General features: G+C 41.1%; 1 protein-coding gene across 2 annotated transcripts in view; it reads left to right on the forward strand.

The window, feature by feature from the left end:
* The window catches only part of WWP2 (WW domain containing E3 ubiquitin protein ligase 2), a 142450-nt gene that overhangs the window by 7599 nt on the left and 113380 nt on the right, over positions 1–21471 (forward strand). For both annotated transcript variants that reach the window (XM_028091849.2, XM_088027460.1), the window contains exons 2-3: positions 13759–13843; positions 20983–21130. In XM_028091849.2, the coding sequence (XP_027947650.1) occupies positions 13774–13843; positions 20983–21130 (218 nt within the window). In that variant the 5' untranslated portion in view covers positions 13759–13773. The remainder of the gene's footprint in view (positions 1–13758; positions 13844–20982; positions 21131–21471) is intronic.

Genomic DNA, 21471 nt, shown 5'->3' on the forward strand with positions numbered 1-21471 from the left:
TTCTGGCCAGTCTCCACACACACTTCCACCTCCACCTTCTGATTACTTCCACATCACAAGTTTTGATTAAATTGTTTATGCTGTTATAATTACAAATATTATTCACAGCTGAGCCACATAGTGTATTAGGATTACATTTCCTATCATATAACTTTTGTTGTTGCTAGTTCCATATTTCCTGATTTTTCATTTGTGTAGTTGTCCTGTGTTCCTGTCACTAATTCCACACCAAACATTGTGATAGAGCTAAAAGTGCTACTTTTTTCAGTGCAATCAGATGCATCATGCAACCTATTTCTCCCGTTTTCTTTCTTTCCTCTAGAGGTGACATGAATGCTCTGATCTGGACTGGTTGCGCTCTGGGCTCTTGTACTGTAATGCCTTGGGATTTTGCAGTGTTAATCTTGTAATTCCTTTTGTCTCTCCCCTGTGAACCCCACTGTCCTCCATCTTTTTCCTTCATTCCCCTGGAACACACCTTTCAGTAGCTTCCTGACAAAAGCAGCTTGGGGAAGAATTTTTTTGAGACTTTACAAATCTGAACATACCATGGTTTTCCAACCATACTTGATGGATGGTTTTCTTGGTTGTGGAATTATAGATTAAAAAATAAAAAAAGATCATTTTACCTCAAATTTGAAAGCATTGCATTGTCTTCTCACATTTGGTGTTACTGTTGAGAAGTCTGATGCCATTCTGATTTTTCTTGTTTGTAAATGTGACTGGAAGTTTGTATACCCTTTGTTCTCATGTTCTGAAATTTCATAGCATTGTGCAGTAGAATGGTTTTTGTCTCATCCATTGCTCTGGGCACTCAGTTGGGTGCTTTCTGTCTAGAACTGTATATCCTTCAGCTTAAGAAAAATGTTCTGCAACATTGCTCTGATGATTTCTCTTTTTTTTTCCTTTTTCATTTCTGGACTTGCTATAAGATGGACATTGGACATTTTAAAGGTTTATTTATTTATTTTAGAGAGAGAGAGCACACGAGCAGGAGGGGCAGAGGGAAAGAATCTGAAGCAGACTCTGTGCTGAGTGCGGAGCCAGAGGTGGGGCTCCATCTCACGACCCTGAGATCGTGACCTGAGCTGAAACCAAGAGTTGGATGCTCAGCCTATTGAGCCACCTGGGTGCCCCTGGACTTTGGACATTTTGAACAAATCCACTGTTTTAAAAAAATCATTTTTCACCTATTTACCATCTTCTTTGTCTTTTGGTTCACTTTTTATTTTTTATTTTTTATTTTATTTTATTTTTTTTAAAGATTTTATTTATTCATTTGAGAGAGAGAGAGAGAGAGAGAGGCAGGCCGAGGGAGAAGGAGAAGCAGGCTCCCCGCAGAGCAGGGAGCCCGATGCGGGACTCGATCCTAGGACCCTGGGATCATGACCTGAGCCGAAGGCAGACGCTTAACCGGCTGAGCCACCCAGGCATCCCTTGGTTCACTTTTTAGTGTATGTCCTCACTTTATCAGCTTTGTTTCTGTTCTCAGAACTGTCCTTTCTAAGAGCAATTTATTATTCTCTGAATCCACCAACCAGCCAACTTACTTTCCTGCCTGCCTGCCTTCCTTTAAAATTACATTCTGTTGTTGTTTCATGGGTGCAATATTTTATCTCTTTAAATTGTTTTGAGGTTTTCTTTGACTTCTGTTTTAACTCTAAGCTTTTAAAAAGTTTTAGCTATACTTCATATACCTTAAAATTCACATTTTGATGTGTTAAATTCAGTGGTGTTAGCCTTTTCACAAAATTGTGCAGCCGGCCGTCCCTCAGCACTAATTCTAGAACATTTTCATCACCCGGGAAGAAACCTTGTAGCCATTAACAGTCATGCCAGTCCCCTAACCCTTTCAACCCTTGGATACCACTAGTCTACATTCTTTTTCCATGGATTCACCTGTTCAAGATATTTCATATAAATGAAAGCATATAATAATTGGGCCTTTTTGCCTGGCTTTCATTTATTTCTTTTACTTAGCATGATGTTTTCAGAGTTCATCCAAATTACAGTACGAAACAGCACTTCATTCCTTTTTATGACCAAATAATATTCTATTGTATGGATATACCAGATTTTACTTACCCGTTTCTCAGTTCATGTACATTTGGGATGTTTCCACTTTTTGGCTGTTATGAATAACCTTGCTATGAACATTGTGTACAAGGCTTGTGTAGAGACATATTTTCAGTTCTTTTGGGTATACATCTAGAAATGGAATTGCTGGGTCTTATGGTAATTCTGTTTCCTAACTTTTTTTTTTTAAAGATTTTATTTTCAAGTAATCTTTAACCCAATGTAGGGTTTGACCTCACAACCCTGAGATCGAGTCACATGCTCCACTGACTGAGCCAGCCAGGTGTGCTGATTCTGTTTAACTTTTTTTTTTTTAAGATTTTATTCATTTGAGAGCGAGAGTGAGGCAGAGAGAGAGAGAGAGAGAGAGAGCGAGCGAGCACATGAGCCAGGGGATGGGCAGAGAAGCAGACTCCCCGCTGAGCAGGGAGCCCAATGTGGGACTCAGTGCCAATACTGTGGGATCATGACCTAAGCCGAAGGCAGACTGAGCCACCCAAGCGCCCCTCTGTTTAGCTCTTTGAGGAACTGACAAACGGTTTTCTAAAGCTGCTCACTGTTTTTCGTTTCTTGTTAGCAGTGTATGAGGATTCTAATTTCTCCCAAGTTCTCACTACCATTTGTTATTGTATGCTTTTTGATTTTGGCTGTGTTAGTTTGTGTGAGGTGATGTCTCATTGTGGTTTTAGTTTGCCTTTTTCTAGTGACTAATGATGTTGTACATCTTTTCATATGCTTATTGCTTTTTTTAAAAAAGATTTTATTTATTTGAGAGAGAGTGAGACAGAGAGCACGAGCAGGGGGAGGAGCAGAGGGAGAGGGAGAAGCAGACTCCCTGCTGAGCAGTGAGCCCGACACGGGGCTCCATCCCAGGACCCCGGGATCATGACTTCAGCTGAAGGCAGTTGCTTAACCTGTTGAACCACGCAGGCGCCCCTGGACTCTCAATTTTCTTCACTTGCTCTATGTCTATCTTTATACCAGTACCATGGTCTTGATTACTGTAGCTTTCTAGTAAGTTTTGAAATTAAGTAATATACTGGGTGTTACATGCAACTGAATTATTGAACACTACATCTGAAACTGGTGATGTACTATATGTTGGCTAATTGAATTTAAATAGAAAAAGAAATTAAGTAGTATGAATCCTCCAACTTTGTTTTTTTTTTTTTTCCCCAAGATTGTTTTGGCTATTCTGGGTCCCTTGCATTTCCTTACGAATCTTAGGATGAGTTTATCAGTTGAGTTCTATTTTTCTCTTTGTATGTTTTGATATCTGGCTTTCCTGTCTGAGGCTCTCCTCAAATAGTTGTTCCTTTATGTATGAAGTACCAGCAGGCTGAGCTGTGTGCTGGACTCAAATGAGGGAAGGTGAGTGGGGATGGGGGCAGTGACTTCTCATAGTTCAGAATGTAGACTTCCACTTATCTCCCTGGATCAGTATTGGTGTCCTATCGCTACCCTCAGCTGTGCCTCGAGTTCTCGGGTCTAGTGTAATCTATCTAGAGACCAAAAATTCCTGTTTGGGATTTGGGAGGGTGGGGTGACTGCCTGGCTGAATTGCTGGGAAGGGGAGTTTGGGAACTCTGTTTTTTCCTACAGGCTTTTGCTCCTGTTTCTCTCCTGTTTTTAGGTCTACTTATGCTCTCACTTTCAGAGGTACCTAGTGCCAGTATTTACTGACCCTTTCTGTGATTCCCCAGTGCTACCAGCCTGCTTCTTGTCAACTCCTCCCCCTCACCCCCATTACAGGCAGTTAGGTTTCATTTTTATCTCACTTGCCTCTTTCCAGAATGTTGCTGCCCCCTCTATCTGTTGATAGAGAAAACCTTTTCCGTTTGTTTTTAGTGGGTTTATATTTTTGTATTTCTTTTCCTGTCATTTTGATGGGGTTTGAGAAGGGAGCAGAGATAAATATATGTTTGATCTGTTATGTTTATTGAGAGCTCCTGGAAGTCTCTCTAAGGGAAAAGTTGGTATCAGGGAAGGTGGTGTAATACTTAGTCTCCTCGGATCTACTCCTGGAGTAGAGCTCCTTCACTATATTCTGTTCCTAAAGTTTTATATTGCCCCATTTTTTTTATCCGCATATTGTTTTGTGCAATTTTTCTGCATAATTTTAGTTTAGCCTTAAATATTCTGATAGAGCTAAAGTCCTACTCTTAATGCATTCAACTAATTCAGTAACATTAAACTAGTGTCTCACCCCAACTTTATCTTAGGATCACCTGGGGAATTTATTTATTTATTTATTTATTTATTTAAGATTTTATTTATTCATTTGACAGAGACAAATACAGCGAGAGGGGGAACACAAGCAGGGGGAGTGGGAGAGGGAGAAGCAGGCCTCCTGCCGAGCAGGGAGCCTGATGCAGGGCTCGATCCCAGGACCCTGGGATCATGACCTGAACCTAGGCAGACGCCCAATGACTGAGCCACCCAGGCGCCCCTCTCAGAATCCCTTGTCCCCTCTACAGTTCTCTCATTTGCTTTCTATCTGGCATCCCTCTTGGCACATGTCCTTTCCCTATGTTATCAGTCTTTTAGTGTTTAAAGAAGCCAGTGGATGGAGCCTCATTTATTTTTTCTCCCATGCCTTTCTTTTCCGTGTGTAGATGCAAGTTTCTGACCTGAATCATTTCTTTATCCTGGAAGGACTTCTTTTAAACATTTCTTTCAGGGTATGTTTTTGTTTGAGGAAGTCTTTTGTTTACTCCTTCACTTTTAAAGAATAACTCTGGGGCTCTTGGGTGGCTCACTTGGTTAAGCGTCTGCCTTCGGCTCAGGTCATGATCCTGAGGTCCTGGGATTGAGCCCCACGTCGGGCTCCCTGCTCAGCAGAGAGCCTGCCTCTCCCTCTGCCCCTCACCCCGCTCATGCTATCTCTTTCTCTCTCTCTCTGTCTCTCAAATAAATCTTTAAAAAAAAAAGGACAACTCCATTGGACACAAAATTCTAGGTTAGTGTGTTTTTTCTTTCAATACTTTAAATATTTCAGGATGCCTGGGTGGCTCAGTTGGTTAAGAATCTGTCTTCAGCTCAGGTCATGATCCCAGGGTCCTGGGATCGGGCCCCACATCAGGTTCCCTGCTCAGCGGGAAGCCTGCTTCTCCCTTTCCCACTCCCCCTGCTTGTGTTCCCTTTCTTGCTCTGTCTCTGTCAAATAAATAAATAAAATCTTAAAAAAAATACTTTAAATATTTCACTCTGCTATCTTCTTGCTTGTATGGTTTCTGGTAAAGAGCATGCTGTAATTCTTATCCTTATTCCTGTACAGGTGAGCTGTTTTCTTTCCCCCTTTGGCTTCTTTCAAGATTTTCTGTTTGTTTCTGGTTTTCTCTAGATTTAATATGGTAATATCATATGCCTAGTTATTTGTTTGTTTTGTTCTTTTTTTTTAAGATTTTTATTTTTTATTTTTTTTAAAGATTTTTTAAAGATTTTATTTATTCATTTGAGATAGAGACAGAGGAAGCACAAGCAGGGGGAGAGGCAGAAGGAGAGGGAGAAGCAGGCTCCCCACTGACCTGAGAGCTGGATGCGGGGCTCGATCCCAGACCTGGAGATCATGACCTGAGCCGAAGGCAGATGCTTAACCATCTGAGCCACCCAGGCGCTCCAAGATTTTTTTTTTTTTAATTTATTTGACAGAGAGAGAAACAGTGAGAGAGGGAACACAAGCAGGGGGGGTGGGAGAGGGAGAAGCAGGTTTCCCGCGGAGCAGGGAGCCCGATGTGGGGCTCGATCCCAGGTCCCTGGGATCATGACCTGAGCCGAAGGCAGATGCTTAATGACTGAGCCACCCAGGCACCCCAAGCATTTTCTTCTTTGTTTCTTAGAATTGCCACGTCTCTGCTTACATCATACATCTGTTCTTGGGTGTTGTCTACTCTTTCCATTAGACTCTTAACATATCTATCCATAGTTATTTTAAATTCCCTGTCCATTAGTTTTAATATCTGTGTCATCTCTGATTTGGTTCTGATGCTTGCTTTGTCTCTTCACACTGTTTTTCTTGACTTTCAGCATTACTTATAATTTTTTTTTAAAGATTTATTTAGTTTACAGAGAGAGAGCGTGTGTGCGCATGCATGAGGAGTGGGGAGGAGCAAAGGGAGAGGAAGAGAGAGAATCCAAAGCAGACTCCCTGCTGAGAGTGGTGCCCAACTCGGGGCTCGATCCCATGACCCTGGCATCATGACCTGAGCTGAAATTAAGAGTCAGACACTCAACTGACTGAGCCACCCAGGTGCCCCTTAGCATTACTTATAATTTTTAATTGAAAGCTGGACATGATGTATTGGGTAATAGGAACTGAGGTGAATAGGTCTTTAGTTTGGGGTTTTATGTTAATCTGGCTAGGTGTTGATTTGTGTTTAACAATCGCTGTAACTGTTGGGGCATCTGGGTGGCTCAGTCCATTAAGTCTCCAACTCTTGATTTCGGCTCAGATCTTGATCTCAGGGTCGTGAGTTCAAGCCCCATGTGGGGCTCCACATTGGGTGTGGAGCCCACTTAAAACAAAACAAAACAAAATAATTGCTGTAACTGTATGTACCAGAGGCTTCAAATTCATCTAGTGTCTTGTTTTGGTCTCCCTGTTATCTTTGGTCTTCCCTAAGAACCCCTTCTTAAATAGAGTATGCACCTTTCAGCTCTTTCAGTTGTAATCCAATGTTATACTGAACCCATAGTGTGGTGGGAAAGTAGGGGGGGCATTTTGTCATTTTCTCATTAAATCTCAGTCTTTTTGGGGCACCTGGGTGGCGCAGTCAGTTAAGCATCTGACTCTTGGTTTCATCTCAGGTTGTGATCTCATGGTTGTGAAATTGAGCTCTGCATCAGGCTCTGCGCTCAGCACGGAGTCTGCTTAAGTTTCTCTCCCTGCTCTTCCCTTCCCCTGTGCTCTCTGTCTCTAAAATAAATAAATCTTAAAAAAAAAAACCCCAAAAACCTCAGTCTTTTCAAGGGTCTGTGTCTGTGGGTTGTGACCTTTGCAAATGGTTATTAACTGTATTTTTACCCCTTCGATGAGACAGGAAGACTAGAAGGGCCTCAGCCAGGGAAATTTCCTCCCGCTAGTTAGGATAAAGCTCTGGTGAAGTCTTTTTCCCTAGAGAGCAGGCCCTTGTTGTGGAGAACATTTGGCATATTTTACAGTGGTTACTTTCTCCCTTTCCATGCCAGAGCCAGGAGGGAATCTTTCTTGGCTCTTCATCAGGACAACCTGTAAGGAAGGAATTTTTTTTTTTTTTTTCTGTTTTATTCACTGTTGTATCACTAGCATCAAAAACAGTGCATGGTATATAATAGATGCTCAGTAAATATTTGTTGAATGAGTGAATGAATACCTTTCATCCAGGCCCATGAGGTTATCTTACATAGATGTGGGAAAATTTCTCAGACCTAAAATGATAATAAACTGATGACATTTCTCTGAATGAATAGTTAGTCCTCAAATCTATTGTTTTTTTTTTTTTTAAGATTTTATTTATTTATTTGACAGAGAGAGAGACAGCGAAAGAAGGAACACAAGCAGGGGGAGTGGGAGAGGGAGAAGCAGGCTTCCCGTGGAGCAGGGAGCCTGCTGTGGGGCTCGATCCCAGGACCCTGGGATCATGACCTGAGCCAAAGGCAGATGCTTAATGACTGAGCACCCATGCGCCCCCAAATCTGTTGTTTACTTTTTGGTGTTTTGTGTCTCTCTAATCTGAAACCCTAACTAAAATGGGAAGATTGCAGAGCAGTTCTCACACTTTTTTGACTGCAACCTTTAGTAACAAATGTATTTTATATCATGATCCAGTGTACTTGTACATATAAATGATCATTTATCTGGACAGACTTTTCATGAAATAATACTTTCCTTTATGTATGATGTACTCTTATATTTTTTACTATTTTATTTAAAAAAAGCTTTTTTAAAAAAGGTTTTATTTATTTATCAGAGAGAGAGAGAGAGTGAGTGAGCACGAGCAGGGGCAGAGGGAGAAGCAGGCTCCGCACTGAGCAAAGAGCCCGATGTGGGACTCGATCCTCTGACCCTGGGATCATGACCTGAGCCGAAGGCAGACTCTTAACCAACTGAGCCACCCAGGCATCCCTAAAAAAATGCTTTTCAAGATTTATGTAGAGGATAGGTTCAGAGGACAATATGTGTTTAGTTTTTTTTTTTAAAGAAATTTGGTTAAATCTACCAGAGTTAGTTTCGGTTTTCCCCTTCTGCTCCCAATAAATCCATTACTCCCTTCAGTCATGAAAGTCTTTGTGTGTTTACCTATAACCTTTAGTGATACTTTAAACATTGTTCCCCTTCCTCCACCTTTCTGCCCTGGGCTTATGCTAACTCATTTTTTTGGGAGTGATTTGGATGCAAACATTTCCCATTGCTGCTAGCAAGGGAAAAAATTACTTGAGTACATGTACAGTGCTGCTGAGACAGGTGCAGAGTAAATTCTGGGCCTCGGGTTTCATGAGCTTCCTGTAGTGAGTAGTGGGGATTGGAGCCTCATGCCCATTAGGGACCATGTCTCATATGGGACCCTGAGGCAGAAGCTAAGAGGTTAAACATACTTTGGGGTGGGATCTGACTTCTCTTCTCTAGTAATGGTTACTTTTTTTTGTACATGGTTGGAGAGATCTCACAGTTCAAAATACCTACCTTGTAATATCAAGGTGGTATTTTCCTGATTGGATCTGGAAAGACAGACAGTGCCCCACATAACACTGGTTATTGTTAATAAACACTGGACTGTAATCATGAAAGCCACTGGAGAAAGAAAACGTGTTACTTTGTTTCTCCGCTTTCCCAGTTGGCTTTCTTCCTTCTGAGCCTTCTTTAGAATTTATCTGATTGATTTTGTCTGGGGGCCGTGAAGTATATAGATCAAGAGGTTTGGTCTTCCTCCCATTTAACAGGCCCTGTGGGAGGTGCCAGTTTCATTCTCTTGAATTCTCTTGAGTTCAGGCCACAGGCTAAAAAGAGTAAAGCTCAGGGAGGACATGTTACAGTAAAACTACCCTTAGTTGAGTTGCCTTAGGAAAGAGAGAGTCCCAATAGATGTAAAGATTTTAAAAATATTCTTTTATTTTTTAAGTCTATAAATAATGGATTTCCTGCTTGTAATGCTTTAACCTCTTTTACTGAAAGCCCTGAGGCTTAATTTATAATCATTAATCTTTCCTTCATTATTCAAGATATGATCTTCCCCCCTTTAAAATAATCGTTAAATTATGAGAAAGATCAAACATGTAAAATGGTTCAGAGAATAAGATAACAAACAGTCATAAAAACCACCATCTGGATTTAATGAATATTAACATTTTGCCATATTTGCTTCAGAACTTTTTCTTTAAATGATAAAATGTTGCAGATACATTTGAAGTCCTCTTGGTCTCTCTCCTTACATCAATACGCATGTTTCCTTCTGTGGTACCCTGGGGTAACTTCTCTTCTCACCTCAGTGTGGTTACTTCCCAGCCACGCTTTTATTTTTTTTAAAGTATTTATTTGACAGAGAGATAGAGAGAGCACAAGTAGGCAGAGAGGCAGGCAGAGGGAGAGGGAGAAGCAGGCTCTCTGCCGAGCAGGGAGCTCGATGCGGGGCTCGATCCCAGGACCCTGGGATCATGACCTGAGCCGAAGGCAGACACCCAACGACTGAGCCACCCAGGCGCCCCCAGCCACGCTTTTATACTTTTATTCCATTTATGTCTTGCCACAGCAATATAACTGATTCTGTGTAAGTTCAAGTGTATACCAATGGCATCGTACTACACTTAGGTTTCACTTGCTTTTTTTTTTTCCCCTTTTACCATTATAATTCGGGATTTGTACATGTAGATTGAATTCATATATTTCAGCTATTACATACCATTCCATTTTATAGGTATATCACAGTTTATTCATTCCCCCATTGATGGGCATTTAGTTGGTTGACAAATTTTTGCTATTATACACATTGTTGTGATGAACATCTTTGAACATGGCTTCTTCGGCATGTGTTGGAAGATTTTTCCCGGGGCAGAGACCTAGGGGTGGAATCCTGCCAGGTGTAGTATATGCATCTTTAACTCTACGGAGGTTGCCAGGTACCATCTCATTTGCCCCCAGAAGTGTATAAGGCTTCTCCCCAACACTTTTTCTCAGACTTCTAATGTCTTGCTAGTCTGCTAGGTGGAAAGAGAGAGTTGATCTTTTTATTGCTTTACCAAAACAGATTTAGTCTAAGGAGTCACAACATCATCCTTTTAAATTTCAGACAATGGTGCTCAGATTCATTCATTTGGTAAACAGTTATGGAGTTCCTATTAAGAGCCAGGCATCATTCTAGACACCGGGGCTACAGGGCTAACAGATGGGACACACATTTCAGTGCTCGTGGAGCTTACATTTTAGGGGAGAGAGAGAGAGACAATAAATACAGTAAATCAATACAATATGAATCATGTCAGTGATAAATGCTAGGGGGAAAAAGTAAAATAGGGAAGGATGGGTCCAAATGTGTGTGGAAAGGTAGGGTAATAGGGTGGTCCAGGAGCACCTCTTAAGAAAGTGACCTTTGAGTAAATGCCTGAGGTAGTGAGGGAATAAACCATATAGGTGGACAACTGAGAAAAGAACATTCTAGATGGAAAGGGTAGAAGTCCAATAGGGTAGCATGTCTTGCACGTTCAAGGAACAGTGAGGAGGCTTGTGTAGCTTCAGGGGAGGGAGTAAGTGGGGAGAGAAAAGAGAGGTGAGGTCAGAGAGGGGTGTGGACTGTATCATGCAGGGCCTCCATTTTAAGGACTTTGACTTTTACTCTGAGGTAGACTGGAAGCCACTGAATGGTTTTGAATAGCAGAGTGATATAATCTGACATACATATTAAAAAAAATCAATCTGCTGAGCGTAGAGATTAGATTGAAGGGGCAGAGGGTCTGAGCAGGAGAAAGATAATCTGGGTAAGAGATCACAGGACTTTGGACCAAGATAGTGATAATAGAGGTGGAGAAAATGTTTGAACTTGAGGATATTTTAAAGGTAGAACCAAGAGGATTTACATATATGTTTTAAAGATTTTTTATTTTATTTTAGAGAGAGAACATGGTGGGGAGGGGCAGAGGGAGAGGGAAAGAATCTCAAGCAGACTCTCCGCTCAGCATGGAGCCCAACATGGGGCTCGATCTCACCACCCTGAGATCATGACCTGAGCTGAAATCAAGAGTTGGACACTTAACCGACTGAGCCACCCAGGTGCCCGCAACCAACAGGTTTACCGACAGATTGAATGTGGGGTTTGAGAGGGAAAGGAGAAGCGGAGATGAGCCCGAGAATTTTGGCCTGAGCCACTGGCTGGAAGGAGTCGTCATTAACTGAGATGCGGAAGGCTGGTTTGAGGGGGAATATCAGAATATCAGTTTTGTCATTAGACAAAGAGGGTCTGAGGTTCTAGGGTGAAGTTTGTACTGGACACACCAATTTGGGATTGTCAACAAATGGCTAGTATTTAAAGCTATACGACTAGATGAAATAACCAGAAGACATGCAAGGCCTGAGCCATGGGACACCCTGATGGTTAGAGGTTGAGGAGGAGAGAAGGAGCAGCCTGAGAGGCAGGGGGAAACATCAGGCAGGTGTGATGTCCTGGAAGCCAAGGGAAGAAAGCATTTCAAGGAAGAGAGTGATCGATCCATCATGTCAGATGCTGCCAGTAGGTTATATAAGACGAAGACTGAGAATTCACCATTGGACTTAATAACACAAAAGTCTGGTCTTAAGAACTCACTACCAGTAGTTTCCGTGTCGTATTCCTGTATGCTCCCTGGAACTTTTCAGAGGTTTCCATTGCTGCTCCATATATAAGATTGAAGTAGAATGCCTGGTACAGACTAGTCAAGAAAAAACTAGCCACTTAAAATTTTTGGACTGCATATACCTTATAATAAGGCACATTGCTTTGTTTTAGCTAACATCTTGAAGTATAAAAGTATTTGACTTCAGCTATGGAAAAATGTCAAAATCATTGTGACTTCATGGTAGCTACATTTCATCCTCAAATAAAAGTTTTCCATTCTTAGAGAAATGTGGTGACTTAATAACCGTGTTTTAAGGCTGAACAACTCTTCAGAATAGGAAGTTGGAGGAGAGATCAGAAACAAATAGAATGAACGAAGGTATTAATGACGCTGAATAGAAGATGACTTTGTTAGTGTTTTTACAGTAGCAGTTCTCAGGTGGGATCCTTTGACCTCTGTTGGCCCCTTGAGCCTTAAAAGGTTTTGCAAGATCAAAACTGTTTTTATGATAACTTTATTTGCCTTCTCCACTGTGATTACATTTGCACTGATGGTGCAAGAGCGAAGGTGAGTACAATTGTTGTTGCCATCGTTGGAATCCGGGCAGTGCCACGAATCTGAGCTGTTGTCCCTGTATTCCTCAGCACAGTAGACTCAGTAAAAAGAGAACAAAAGGGCCAGTTTCACTTCAGAATGTGCTTGACGAAGCAGTAAAAATTATTAATTTTATTAAGTCTCGACTCTTCTGCACATCTTTTTTTAATATTCTGTGTGATGAAATGGGAAATATGGCTACAGTCCTTCTGTACGCCCAAGTATAATGGTTGTCTTGGGAAGAAGCACTTGTGTGTGTGAATTGAGAGCTGAATTGCTTTTCTCATGAAATGCTATTTTTACTTAAAAAAAACGAAGTTACTAGATTTGGGTATTTGGCAGACATTTTGTTGAAGATGAATGAAGTGAGCCGGTCACTTGAAGGAAAACAACGGGCAGTATTTGTTGCCAATGATAAAATATGAGTTTTTAAGTGAAAATTAGGATTTTGGAACACTTGCATCTGCCACTAAGAGCTTGACACTTTCCCGGTACTTAAAGATCTGTTTGATGAGATCAGTGGTGACATTCACAAATGTGCTTTTTTTGATAGGGTATAATGAAATATGTCAACATTTGGAATATCTGTAATCTCACTGAACCAATATTTTTCAAATGACAAAGGACGATGTTACAAAATTGTATATGAGTAAAAGATCCATTCAAAATGCAAGATAGACTTATGCTTCTGGCCAAGATAGAGCGACAGGGATGCCTGATGGCTAATGATGTCTAGAATGTGCTTATTCGCCATTTGTATATCTTTCTATTTATTATTTACTATTTTTTTATTCTTTGTTTTTATTTTAGAGAGCGAGTGCACGTGAGAGTGGGGGGGGGAGGGGCAGAAGGAGAGGGAAACAGAATCCCAAGCAGGTTCCACACGTGTGGAGCCCGACCGTGGTCTCAATCTCACCACCCTGAGATCATGACCTGAGCCTAAATCAAGAGTTGGACACTTAACGGACTGAGCCACCCAGGTGCCCCTATCTGTATATCCTTTGTCGATTTAAAAAATTGGATTTTTAAAAAATTGTTGAACTGTGACTTTCCTTTTGAAAGTGTTATGTTAGGCTCTGTCCTGTATATGTTGATGTAATAGTCCTGTGCCCTTCCTAGGCCAGCAGAGACCTGTCTAGGCTCAGTAGTCATCACAAGACAGACTCCACCCTGACAAAAGTAGTACAAAGTTGCCTGGACGTTTATATTTTCTCGGTTCCTCTCTTTCAACTCAGATATTAAAAATGGCTGCAGTTTTGTCAGTCTCTTCTCAGATATTCTCTAAACCTCCTGCTGTTCGTCTTGCAGTTTTCTGGTGATGACATGGCATCTGCCAGCTCCAGCCGGGCAGGAGTGGCCCTGCCTTTTGAGAAGTCTCAGCTTACTTTGAAAGGTGAGTGGCACCATGTGAAATGTTTACCATTCGAGGTCCAGCCCAGTCTATGGGGAAGAGGTAGAATTATACCACACCTTGGTCTGAGAGCCAAGTATTGTGAAATAACTGAAGAGTGTAACTATTCATTCTCATAGGGTTACCATGTAACTGGAATTCTTTTTTTTTTTATATATGTATTTTATTTTTAAGTAAAATTTACACCCAATGTAGGGCTCAAACTCATAATCTGAGATCAAGAGTCGCATGCTCCACTGACTGAGCCAGCCAGGTGCTCCAGATAACTGTTTTCTCAGCAATTTTTAAAAAGGAATTCTTCCTTTTTAAAGATTTTATTTATTTACTTGAAACAGAGAGAGAGAGAGAGCACACGTGGGGGGGCGGGGAGGGATAGAGGGGGAGACGAGACTACCCACTGAGCAGAGAGTCTGAGATGAGACGTGGGGCACAATCCCAAGACCCTGAGATCATGACCTGAGCCAAAGGCAGATGCTCAGACACCTGAGCCACCCAGGTGTCCCTATAGGTGGAGTTCTTAAGAAGGATAAAAGGAACTTTTGGCAAAAATTGTTGAAAATGGTGATTCCTTCGTGCCTCAGGGCCCTTTTCTGTCTATACTTACTCCCTAGGCGATCTTGTCCAACCTCATGGCTTTATTTTCTTTAAAGATTTATTTATTTGAGAGAGAGAGAGAGCGAGAGCACGTAGAATAGTGATTTTGTCTGTTTTGGTTCCTTTTGATACCTCAGTGACATGGAACATTGCCGGACATTTAGTGGTCTGTCAGTGAATATTGCTTCGATGACAGAAGGTTGCTTTGGTAGCCTTAGCTCTGCAGAAGAGTCGCGGGGCTGAGAGATGCCGGGTGACCCGGGAACAGCATTCAGTATCACAGCTCTGGCCTCTCAGAGACACGGTCATTTGGAGGCAAAATCGTCTTGTCATTTTTTAAAATTATTATTTCTGAAATGTAAATTTTATTCATTTCTACATACTTTAAAATGGTTTCCTTTCCTCTAGCTGCTCAGTGCCCCTGCTTGGAGGAAACTAATATTACCAGTTTCTAAGACACATTCTAAGATACATGAAGGGGGATATGGTTTTGTAATCTTGAGAGCCAGGTTGCTTTCCTAGAAAGGAATACTCTTCTAGGAGTGCATGAGAGTGCCTGTTTCCCCACATCTTTACCAACACAATGTGTTGTCAGACTTTATTATTTTTTTTTAAGATTTTATTTATTTTTTTGACGGAAAGAGAGACAGCGAGAGAGGGAATGCAAGCAAGGCGAGGGGCAGAGGGAGAAGTAGGCTTCCTGCTAATCACGGAGCCCGATGCGGGGCTTGATCCCAGGACCCCGGGATCATGACCTGAGCCGAAGGCAGACGCTTACCCGACTGAGCCACCCAGGCACCCCAAAATAACTGTTTTCTCAGCGGTTTTATTTCACATTTCTTTAATTATAAATGATGTTTAACATCTTATCCTATGTTTAAGGGAAATTTGGATTTCCTATTCTGTAGATTGTGTATTCATATTCTCTCTGCTGTTTCTTATTTACTTACTGATTTAAAAACAGTAGTCTTGATACATTTTAATTATTTTTGTTGTTGTCTCATGTCTGCTCTAGCCCTCTTGAGGAGGGAGAAGCATTAGAGTGAATTCCATAGGGTTTCGAGCTTGGGCGTTTAGATTTTACTACCTGGTCTAAAAATTACCAAGTTTAGGTTAAAACAGAAGCCTGCCTATAGAACCTGGTGACATAATAAAGTCCCTGTTTTGGGGCCATATTATTCAGGAGCACATTTGACTTGTAGAGATTTCTGTTTGCCTTTCCTCAGTGTGAATTTTTACTAGCGTGGAACGAGCTAACTTGATAATACAGGTGCATCTGACACAGATGCATTTAACCTATAGGGATTCTGTAATACCACTGAAGAAAATATGGGGAGAAAGAGAAAAAGCGAAATAACAAAATAGTTGTTGTGGCTGGTTCCTCGTCCCATGTGTTTCTTTGAGAGAGCCTGTGGTGTAATTTGGGAGAGGTGACTTTGCTGTTCCTTCTCTTTGCCTCAGTTCCCTTATGCCTCTCTGTCATGCAGTCCTAGAGTTTTAAAGATTTTTATTTATTTATTTATTTTGAGAGACAGAATGAGAGAGAGAGAGAGCATGAGAAGGGGGAGGGTCAGAGGGAGAAGCAGACTCCCCGCTGAGGGACTCGATCCTGGGACTCCAGGATCATGACCTGAGCCGAAGGCAGTCGCTTAACCAACTGAGCCACCCAGGCACCCAGTCCTAGAGTTTTAAAACACACTTTTAAAATACAGCAAGGTCCTTAAACATGAGTGAGCTATTTTATCTGATACATAACTCAAGAAACACTGAGAAACTGAACCCTGAAAACCACAACAAAGCAAAGCTGGCTGGTGGGAACCTATTGAAAGACTCTGTTCTGTGCCTTCCTAAGAGCTTTTCAAGGATATAATTTTGGCCATGTGTGATTTTTTTTTTTTTGCCTTATTTGTTAACTTTAAAAGCTAAATTCTATGTGAAGATGTGAAATTGCCATTTATATTTCATCAGACAGTAACTAGACTTTCTGGATAAATCTGCTTGAATGTTGAGGCCTTTAATTTGGCTTGTGTTTTAAGAACAAGAAACTTTCAAAATAATCATCCCACTGATTAATTATAACTTATGAAGGGGAAATGTATCTTTACAGTGGAGTGACCCCGATAGACCCCACATTAACCAGAGGATCAAACTTAGCATCCACAATAGGAGGACAACCTAGTGTGTATAGTAAGACACATGCAACGTAACCTATGTAGTATTCTTGACAAAAATGTTTACTGTGAATCTCATCATGAAGAAAACAATCAGGAAAATATAGCATTTGGTGTATTATATGAGACAGCTGGTGGAAGTCTTTAAAAATCATTGTCAGGGAAAAAGAAGGAGAGCATTCTAGATTTTATTTTTTATTTTTTTAAAGCTTTTATTTATTTATTCATGAGAGACAGAGACAGACAGAGAGAGGCAGAGGGAGAAGCAAGCTTCCTGCTGAGCAGGGAGCCCGATGCGGGACTCGATCCCAGGACCCTGGGATCATGACCTGAGCCGAAGGCAGACGCTTAACCATCTGAGCCATCCAGGCGCCCAGCGTTCTAGATTTTAAAAGATTAAGGAACCAGCAACCAAATGCAATTTGCTCATGCTGATGGGATCCTGGATTGGGGGAAACAGCTCTAACAAATATGTTTGGAAAAATTGGGGAAATTTGGATATGTAATGAATATCAAATGATGGACTAACTAAATTTTTTTCAGGTATAATAATGATGGTGTGGTTAGGTGGGAAAATGCCTTCCCTTTCATTTCTTTCTTTCTTTTTTTTTTTTTTTAATAGGCTCCATGCCTAGCGTGGAGCCCAACTCAGGACTTGAGCTCACGACCCTGAGATCAAAACCTGAGCTGAGTTCAGGAGTTGGAGTTTAACCAACTGAACCACCCAGGCGCCTGCTTTTCTGGTCCCCCCCCTTTTTAAAGGAAGTTCTATGCCCAGCATGGGGCTCAAACTCATGACCCTGAGATCGAGTTGCATGCTCTACCAACTGAACCAGCCAGGCACCCCTCATTTTGTTTGTTTGTTTTTTTAATTGAAGTATAATTAACATACAGTGTTATATTAGTTTCAAGTGTACAACGTTTAGAACATCCTTATTCTTAAGAGTTGTATTCTGGAAGTATTTAGGATTGGTAAGTCTTGATATCTACAACTTTCAAGTGGATTACCAAAAAAAAAGTTTGTGGGTATATGCCTAGTCATGCACATATATAGACGTGGATATCATATATTTGTATCCTGTGCTATGCAATACGATAGCCACTATAGCCACATAGAACTATTTATGTTAAGATTAAAATTAAATTAAAAATTTAAATCCTCAGTCATAAGAGCTATATTCCTAGTCCTCAGTAGTCACATGTATCTCATGGCAATGCATTAGACTGTGTTGGCATAGAACTTTTCCTTATCACTGAGTTTCTCTTGAATAGCAATGATATAGACACACACATAGAAAAAAAACAACAACACCAAAACCCCAAATGTGGTGGGGCACCTAGCTGGCGCAGTTGGTAGAGCACATGACTTTTGATCTTTGTGTTGTGAGTTCAAGCCCACTGGCGCGGGGCTCAATCCCAGGACCCTGGGATCATAACCTGAACTGAAGGCAGATGCTTAACCTACTGAGCTACCCAGGTGTCCCGTAAAAATGCTTTTTGAAAAAGCAAGTGGGGCAAAATGATAGTTGTTGCTGAGTATACAATTATTTACTGTCCTATTCTTTAACCCTTTCTGTAGATTGGAAACTTCAAAATAAAACTACCAACTGCAATATGTAATCCTAGATTGGGTCCTGGACCAAAAAAAAAAAAATTTCTTTTCTCTTTTGCTATAATGGACATTGATAGAACATTTAACAAAATTTAAATGAGGTCTGTACATTAGATCATAGTTTTAAAGGGTGTTAAATTTTTCCGTGTTGATAATTATACTATGGTATCAGAAAATGTCTTTGTTCTTAGAAATACACACCGAAGTGTTTAGAAGAAAAGGGGCACAGCATCTTCTAAAACTCACTCTCAAAGTTTCAGGAACAGATGTGTATGTGTATGAAAGAGAATCAGGGAAGAGAAAAAAGCAATAAAGCAAATACTATAACCAGTTAATATTTGGTGACCCTTAGGTGAAGGGCTTATAGGAATTCTTTGTATTTTTGTTGCAACTTTTCTAAACATCTGAAATTATGTCAAAATAAAAAAGACAGTAAAGATACCAAAAAACCCCACCCCCTCCAAAACAAAAAATAAACCTCCAAACAAGCAAAAAAACCTAGGGGAAAAAGCTAGGAGGACAAAAAAGGAAACATTAGAACAGAGTTCCGAGAATTGGCCTGGGAGCTCCCTGATTTTGGATTCATTATCTCACCTCCCTGCACCTTATTTAATTGGCTCAACTATTAACTGAAAGGTTTGAACTTGTTTCTTTTTTTTTCTTAATTTAAATTCAATTAATTAACATAGTGTATTATTAGTTTCAGAGGTAGAGTTCAGTGATTCATCAGTCTTATATAATACCAAGTGCTAATCATTATATCATGTGCCCTCCTTATGAACTTGTTGATTTCAAAGAAACTGTCTAGCTCAAAATGATAGGACTATAATTATAACTAGTCCTCCTCCCTCCCCCCCCCTTTTTAAGGCTCTGTGTGCAGAGCTGCTCTCCCACCACCAGGTGGCCTCAGTTAACCTTGGTCTATGTGAAAAGTACTTGTTTTCTACTCTGGACCACATTTCCCACCACCACCACCTGTTTCTCCTCGTACCATCCCCTGTTGCTTCTGAATCTTAGCCACAACTTTTGCTGTTGTTGTTCTTTGACTTGCTCTCTACTGTTCTTTGGGCCCGGAAAAGACAGGTATTGCTAAAAGAATCCAGAGGTAGTTTTGTCCTTTGTCAAGTTGTGGACCCTGATAGGACTCTCACCTCTCAGAAGGGTCTGGGAGGGAGAGGTTTGCTAAACCTTGTTGGAGGGGAGCTCTGTCTTGCCTCATGGGTAAGAAATGCCAGTCACATGCTCTGATTTGGGGCATGGGATGGAAGACACCTTAGGTGTGTTCCATCCCCGTGACCTGGAGTTTCCACCATGGCTAATATATGCTCTAAGAGATGCTTGCATACTTGTTCAGCTTGGCTCGCAGGTACCAAATAAACATCAGAGGTGCTGCCACATGAAGGATACAGATAGAATAGGAAATGCAGATGGCTAACAAACACATGGAAAACATACAACCTCACTTGTAATTGAAGAACAGCAATAGAACAAATAAGCAAAATCTGGTAATGACATACAGTGTGGTGGGGAGTCAGGTTGCCTGGGTGCACATCCTGGTTTGAAGCTCCCAGGCTCTGTCACCTGGGGCAATGACTTAACTTCCCCAAGCCTGCTTCCTCTGGGTGAAATGGGGGTGATGATATATTCCCTGCCTCATGGGTTTGTTTTAAGGATTCATTTAGATAGAGGGGAGGGGGTAGGGGGATGGGTTAGCCTGGTGATGGGTATTGAGGAGGGCACGTTCTGCGTGGAGCACTGGGTGTTATGAACAAACAATGAATCATGGAATACTGCACCAAAAACTAATGATGTAATATATGGTGATTAACATAACAATAAAAAAATAAAAAAAAAAGAAAAAAGGATTCATTTAGATGATGTGTGCCTAGCCTAGTGTCTGTCATAAGTGCTCGTTAAACCTTACCTAATTTATATGATTTTTTTTTTTTACCTTTCTGATTTCTAAATAGTGAAAAAACATAATACTCAGTATGATGGTGGTGAAATGGATATATTGGCCTCTACATGGGTTTATCCTTTTTGCAAAGGAATTAAGCAGTTTGAAGAAAAAATATTCATATCATTTCGAGGAACACTGAGAAATGTATGCAAATATATACATTCATGATGATTTTCCCAGAGTGAAAAATTGGAAGTAATCTATTCAGCACTGAAAGAATAGTTAACTAAATCATGGCATGTCTATACAATTGGCTCATATTGCAGCCATTTAGAATTGATTTTGGAGGGAGAAGAATTCTTAAAGAATTGGGGGCATAAAAGATGATGAGAGTCTGGAAAGTCTGGATTTGCCAACATCTTAATGATAATTATCCCAGTGTTTTCAGGTTAGGAGTGCTTTTTTTCTTATGCTTCATATTTTTGAAATATCCTCACATTTTTTTTTAAAGATTTTATTTATTTGAGAGAATGAGAGAGAGAGAGAGAGCACAAGAGGGGGAAATGTCAGAGGGAGAAGCAGACTCCCTGCTAAGCAGGGAGCCCGATGTGGGACTTGATCCTAGGACTCCAGGATCATGACCTGAGCCGAAGGCAGTTGCCCAACCAACTGAGCCAACCAGGCGCCCCTCACATTTTTTTAAAAGTAATTTTTTTTTAGGATCAGAAAAAATACCAAACGTAGTTTTTAAAAGAAACAACAAAAAAGAGCGGAACATCTGCCACAGGGGGGCAGCTGGGAGCCCTCTGACTCATCTTCGACTTTTCCTTTCTTTCCCGTCCAGTGGTGTCAGCAAAACCCAAGGTGCATAATCGTCAACCTCGAATTAACTCATTTGTGGAGGTGGCAGTGGATGGACTCCCCAGTGAAACCAAGAAGACGGGGAAGCGAATTGGGAGCTCCGAGCTTCTCTGGAATGAAATCATCATTTTGTAAGAGAAAGTCCCTTCTCTTTGCAGTAACCAGGGGGAAAGTGAGGAGGTGCTCCAGCGGGGTTGTGGGAGATCCAGCTTTCCTGTGACCCCGCTAACTCCTCTGCCTTTGGTACCCAGGGCACCTCTCGCCAGGTGTTTCTACATCATTGAGCTCACAGAGTGTTCATTATTAGCTAGATGGTTACAGGGTCAGCTTTGGAGGGGAGAGAGTACACATGTGAATGTCTTCCTGTTTGAGGTTTCTCCCTTCCCTCCAAGATGTCAGCAGTAAGTTTATCTGTTTTCTTCTATGTTGTAGGAGTGACCAATGTGCTCAGATGTGATGAATCAAGTTTTTG

The sequence above is a fragment of the Eumetopias jubatus genome, unplaced genomic scaffold, assembly GCF_037043125.1.
Source record: "Eumetopias jubatus isolate StellerSeaLion01/CBP00866 unplaced genomic scaffold, mEumJub1_p1.0 scaffold_10, whole genome shotgun sequence".
Lineage (NCBI taxonomy): Eukaryota > Metazoa > Chordata > Mammalia > Carnivora > Otariidae > Eumetopias > Eumetopias jubatus.